This window comes from Ptychodera flava, chromosome 13 (genome assembly GCF_041260155.1).
Source record: "Ptychodera flava strain L36383 chromosome 13, AS_Pfla_20210202, whole genome shotgun sequence".
Lineage (NCBI taxonomy): Eukaryota > Metazoa > Hemichordata > Enteropneusta > Ptychoderidae > Ptychodera > Ptychodera flava.
This window is the reverse complement of record NC_091940.1, coordinates 28,253,786-28,260,189: the sequence shown is the minus strand read 5'-3', so window position 1 is coordinate 28,260,189 and position 6,404 is coordinate 28,253,786. Positions and strand designations below refer to the sequence as shown.

The 6,404-nt window shown below is 38.6% G+C and overlaps 1 protein-coding gene across 1 annotated transcript; it reads right to left on the bottom strand.

Annotated features, from left to right (window-relative positions):
* Positions 1–1,018: 1,018 nt before the first annotated feature.
* LOC139148548 (protein jagged-1a-like) lies at positions 1,019–5,253 on the bottom strand. Its single transcript, XM_070720035.1, has 5 exons — positions 5,092–5,253; positions 4,682–4,795; positions 3,912–4,070; positions 2,637–2,947; positions 1,019–1,045 (listed from the first exon to the last, which is right to left on the bottom strand). Exons 1-5 carry the CDS (start codon positions 5,225–5,227, stop codon positions 1,019–1,021), a joined length of 747 nt encoding a protein of 248 aa, XP_070576136.1. The 5' UTR covers positions 5,228–5,253.
* Positions 5,254–6,404: the final 1,151 nt, after the last annotated feature.

The following is a 6,404-nucleotide window of genomic DNA, read 5'->3' as shown; positions in this document are numbered from 1 at the left end:
TATGTTTTTTTGTGAGAAATATTATTCAGACAGATCGCCTGGATTCAATCTCTTCCATATTCATTGCGAGAAATTACAATTCTTGCAGGATAATATCGAGCATTGTATTTCTCGTAGACAGATCACGAGAAATCATGGTGTTACTTAGAAAACTCTAAAGGGATGGAGAAAAATCCAAAGTTATAGAGAGATCCTCATCTGCCATAACCAACAGGGCGACATCATTAAAACAGTTATATATTCATTGGAAACATTGACAGAGAATGTGATTAAAATAATCCTTGATAAAATACATGTAGTGGTAAAAAATTGCAATAACCAGATGAAGAAGTGGTAAGAAAACGAATCCTCGCCAAATTAATACTGCCTATTTTTTTATTTTTTATTTTTTTTTTTTGAGAACAATGTGATCAAGATTTTACGAGCATGCAAAATAGACTCTTTTACGAGCATGACAATCGTATCAGATGGTATTTGTAATTAGCAGCTATGTAATTTGTGATGTCAATCATCGGCCCATATGTTTTATCATAATTAAACGTATAAACGGAGTGGTTGCTGTATAAAACGTTAGCCTTTTATCATCAGCGGGCTCGTCTGTAAGCATCTTCATCTGAGAAATAAAGATTCTTATCTGTCATCCACAAGCCACTACTCTGGTATCCTGCTCGTAAGACGAACAAATTATCAGTATTGATAATAGTGAGGAACTGAATTCTCGCATATATCAAGAAAGTTACCATTTCTGGCTATTAAGTAATTTATCGCAATATCTTCCCATGAATGCAATTGGCCTAGCAACAACCTTCGTAAGGATAAATAAAATTAACACTGTAATGGCACCCATCCGCATTTGTTTTGAGTGAATCTGCAATTTGCGACTTCCGTAATAATGAGAGGTTTGCCAGTGCAAGTTCTTGTAGTCCAATTTTATCTTTCGTGGTGAAAGCATTGCCGCAAAAGAGAGGAAGAGCCATTATAAAAGCCAACTGAAGACTTTAAAAACCAATTCAAAGCTTCACAGGACCACTGGTTGTTTCACTCTCTGACGACAAGAACAAGACGAGTCCACTAGGAGAACTTACGGAACCGTAGATGGCGGGACGATCGACTGAATGCTCTGGCCAAGTTGAAGAAAGAGCTTGATGAAAAAGATGCCAAAAATGAATAAAAGGTGACATTTATAGAGCAATAAGTTAACAAGGTATTTTATACCATTGGAAAAAAACTGCTAAAAGCTGTAATAGCTTAATTTTAATGCCTAAATATCGAACCAAAAATTGTCAATTTAAAGATTGTGCCGTTCATTAAATTAATGAACTCTGAAGGAAATAAATGCAGGGAATTTATTGGTAATTTTTATCTCATTTAAAAGAAATGCTCATCAATAAAACTGTTTGTTTGGTGGATTTCTAAAAGAGTAGGTAGCTACTTCTATTGTTTTTCATTCGAAAGCTCTTTGATATTATTTACCTGTACATTTCTGATGGTAAACAATCATGTGTTGCATCACTGACGTGAAAGAGAGTGCACAGAGCGGAGTATTAAATGTCAATGTTGTTATATTCGTATGAATGATATCATTTGTGCTAAGGTAAACCGCTCAGATCTTATCTAAATCGACGACCCATTCTATTGGCGAACTTGTTCCCGTGAATGATGTGATTGGCCCAAAGCGTTGGTGTAGATACTTCAGCAAGCCCACGGTGTTGTAGCCTCTTCTGTCATCGCCGAAGCCATATATTTTGTGGTATATTCCCTCCAGTGAGCGAATGGAACCAACCAAGTACTCGATATTGGTTCTGTCCATGTATTGCGAAACCTGTGTTAAGTCAACAAGGTATGTAACATTATTGACTAAGGCAGAGGATTGCAGCAAAAGAGGATTATTATTATTTCCCTGATTAGTGCATAAGGTATTAAAGAAGGCATTAAAGAAGTTTTAGATAGGAAAATAAGAAATTGATGTCTTGACGTAATCTTACCCTCAGTTTCTGCGGCCCTCATTACCTCAGAACAAATTTTAGTCACAAAAAGGTAGGAGGCATCCGACTATTCATTTTAGCAGACATTTCTTAAAATCATCTCTCCAAATAAAAGGAGCTTCGAGAAATGTTGATGTAGGCAAATAGGTGTTTCGGAAGTAGGAATGGTGCAGATTCATCTCTTCATGTAAGAAATGTTTTCCCTGTAAGGGTTGTCAAAATCAGAAATACTGTTTATTTAACCTTCAAAAATCAAGGAAGCCGACAATGTTGTTGCAAACTTCCTTTTTTCTCAGAATGTCGCTTTGGCAATTTTACAACAGCACTTTCTTGTTTTTACTACATGAAAGTCGATGGAGTGACCTTCACTGCACTACGCAAGCGTTGTATGCTACATTCTGATTGATCAGGACGCTCTGCACTGTTTTAGCAAACCTGCAAAAAGAATCACAATACTCTTTTGCATCGCTGTGCCAGAGAGAGAGAGAGAGAGAGAGAGAGAGAGAGAGAGAGAGAGAGAGAGAGTGTGTGTGTGTGTGTGTGTGTGTGTGTGTGTGTGTGTGTGTGTCACCCTAACCAGCACACCGCAAAGTCCAGTCGCCGTGGTTTGTGTTTCTAAATATTGCGCTACCAGAAATAGGACTGTCTTACCAGAATAGCCTTCTCAAGAGTAACGCCTGGGTCGGAAATAGTCACGTTCCAGATGACGTTGTAGACACTGGAGAAGACAAGAATAATGTCCTTGCCGTTTCCAGTGCCGATAATTCTGACTGGCATCAATGGCCATCCATGGCGACTGTATACATAATTTTCAACGGCGATGACGATGACGTTGTATCTCTCATTGTTGGCACGGCAACTGTAAATGGCGCCTGACTCGTTCTTACTAGTGAATCGCGGCGAAGCTACAGCATCGACTGCATCGCCCTCAGTCTGCTCGATGCTGCACGTGGTCACATTTGCTGCGTTGGGAAAGTATAGATAATGTTAGTCCTGTATGAGCATAAAAGCTGTTAAAGGAGCAGTCTCCAATCCCTGGCTCTCGCATCGATGGTTTTTGACATTGGCTGTTCATGTGATTTTAGTCTTTTGTTCTCCTTTGAAATTTGTGCCTATAGTCAATATTCTCAGAGATAAACTTGATAAAAAAACTATGCCTTTAAGAATAGCTTGCTCACATCATTTCCACGGCCTGCCAAGTTACTTGACCCAGGATACATAAACTGGCATTGTTTGAACAGGTTAAAAAAGGTAAACATGTATATGCAGGCTGACTGTTCAACAAGCCTCAAAAGTGTGGGCATATTTATATTTTAACTGAGTAAAGCGAAAAAAGTCGATAAAATCTGCCCTTTTCCTTTGGAGTGCGGGAAGCGGAGAGGTTGTGACAATGTCAAATGTGATAACCATGACCGAATGCAATTCAAACGAGAGCCTATGTAACTAACAAAGCGAAAGATGGAAATCGATTCATACACAACAAGACAAGAACTTGTTTATGTTCATGACCTTTACCTACTCTTTGGGCAGAAAAGAGATCAAAGAAACTAGGGTACAGGGTCTAGACCAAAGTTTACAGCGACTAAGGGTACAGAGCTTTGTACTCAGGCTCAGCTGTTATGTTAAACCAATGTCAAGTTGGGAAAAAGTAGTATTAAACATTATGGACATATACTAGACTGTTTCCGGTGTTATGGTTGAGGACAAAAAATGAGGGTCAGATAGACAAAAGTCCGCTTTCGCGTGCATCAACATCTTTGATTTTGATATATTTTCTGTATATGGTAAATGAATTGTGTGCTGCCGATCCTCGGCGAAAAAGCACATAATTTAAAGACCAGAATACAGTATTATATCTACACAAGATGAAGTACACAGATTTTGTATCGAACACGCCCCGTGAATTGTGTGCTGTAATGTACTTACGGAGACATGTGCATGTATTGTAGTCAGGATGGGGACACTCGCATACACCATGGACGCATTCTTGTCCGATGCTCCTTTCGTAGCGACATTCCCCATTTACACAAGTGTCTGTTGCGTTACCGTAACAAACCGGCCTAGGTTTTGGAGGGTTTTGAGTGTCTGCGGGAAAAAAGTCATCCTTTTAGCAAACCCTTCTGATGATGACAATTGACTTAATAGAAGTTTGCGTAACGTCAAAACAAATATGGCTACAATCGTTCAATGACACATTTAACATCTGTTCAGAAACAGAGATCTGAATTGTTAGGTCATCCATTTTCTATACTTCCCCTCCCCTCCCCCAGGATCATAGTCCAAACCATTTCTTCTACTTTGGAGTATATGAAGTGTCGTGTTTCAGGTCTGGTGAAGAACGGTCACCGTAACTTTTTGTCCCGATATTCGGGCCCGAGGTTTCGCTGTTGTATCTATCAGCCTGAATTTAAGTCGTATTTCTCAATGCTGCAGATCATATTCAACTCGAAGTTGGTATATATTTGTATTTCCTACAAGAACGCAAGAAGAGTTTTTATTGCCGCCTAACGTCGTTTTACCAAATCCGAGTGAAGTCATACGCAATAATAAGCGATTCACATCTAGTGAATGACATGAGCTACATTTTCCTCATGCCCACAAGACAAAATACATGAAAATTCATAGTTCAGTAAACTGTTAAAAGTTCAACAAAAGTTTACAGCGTTTGACATAATTTGTAAACCCTGGTCACGTACTTGTTTCACAATTGGTACCATTGTATCCAACAGGGCAAATGCATCGGTAGCTGGATATCAAGTCTTGGCATGTTCCGCCATTTTGACACGGAGAAGACAAACACTCGTCAGTGTCTGAAAAAAAATTCATGAAGATGCTGTGAGTATCCCATTTTCTTATATAATATACGGACAGTGGTGTTAGAAATAAAATAATATTTCAAAGGGTGTATAGAGCTGTTGTTAAACAGTAACAATTATCATTCACAGCGATTCCACTATACGTTTGAATTTATCAGAAGATTTAGTAATTGACTATACTGATCAGGTCGACATCGACTGACATCGACTTCTTCACTATCTAATAAGGTACCGCATGCTACGGTTCTAAATATTTATAAATTCGTCCAGAAAATTCCAATGCACGTTACCTTCTTCATCACAAAAGCAGGGCACGTCTTCGCCCATGCCAGTTTGTCCAGTCATACCCCCATACCGACAATGAGGGCAGCAGACAGCGAAACCGTTCTGGTCGCCAAGTACGTCACCTCTGCACGACAGACACATGGCCGCCCTCCAGCAAGCGACCTTACCGGGTGCTGAAAATGAAATGTAGATGAAGTTTGTGTTCCCAAATAAGCTGTTCCACTGGGAATATTTCCATTTTCTTGTTTCTGAATATGCTGTAGGTAATATAATTTTTTTGAGATACATCTTATAGGAATACACATTGCATCCTTGGATTTTTTTAATCTCACATTTTTATGACAAATTTCAGCATGAAGGAATGCCATCACCCTCAGTTTAGATTTTCAAAGTAGGCATTTACAAACGACTTTCAGATGTATGTAGAAACGAGCTTTGATGATTCATGGGAATGATAAACAATGACTTGCCATAAAAGTCTACCTACGCAAGCAAAATACGATACAAAAAAGCATTACAACAAGGTGATAGTTCCTTCTTAGGCCAATAAAAAAATTGTTCCGATTACATGCTATTCAACAATAGAGTAGATAGGTCGGAATTTGTTTGCATGGCTATTTTTAGCAGTTAATTCGCAAGTTTTGCAGTTATCCATAAAATAAAGTGGAGAATATTTTTTCATAACACGTGTTATGATTGGATAGTTTTGTTATATCACAATGCAAGACCAATCGTTGGTTGCAGCCTGTGATTTGTGAACGTTTGCGTAGGGTGGGCGCGATAATTTGTGATCTGTTTTCATATGAAACGTGTGAGTGGGATGAACGCGATGAGTGGGTGAACACTTTACAGGCAAGTTTCACCCGCAGAAACTAAAATGACTCACTACTGCGCAGACTCACAGGTAACGCGTTCGATCGCCAGGAAAACTTGACCTGTGCTGCCAATTTTAAATACCTTTGCATCAAATAGAGGAGACACAAGTGAAACTGTTGCAAATGATATTTTTTTTTAATTCATTGACTTGCACTAAGTCTAGACCAGTGAAAATTGCTTCATGTGAACATCATCAAATTTGAACTGACTCGTCACAATTCTTGTGTAAGAGATTGAAGTGTTTCTCAATGACCAGTGGATGAAATCATGATTCACTCGTATTAGTTTGATCACATACATGTGAAAAAGAATAAGCACATAACATTTGTTCTCATCATCTACCGTATAATATAATATAAACTGCATGCTTGTGTATAAAGACTCTTCCCTGGTTTTAAGACTTTTCGAAAATAATGTGCATCAAAGCCCTATCCTAATTTGC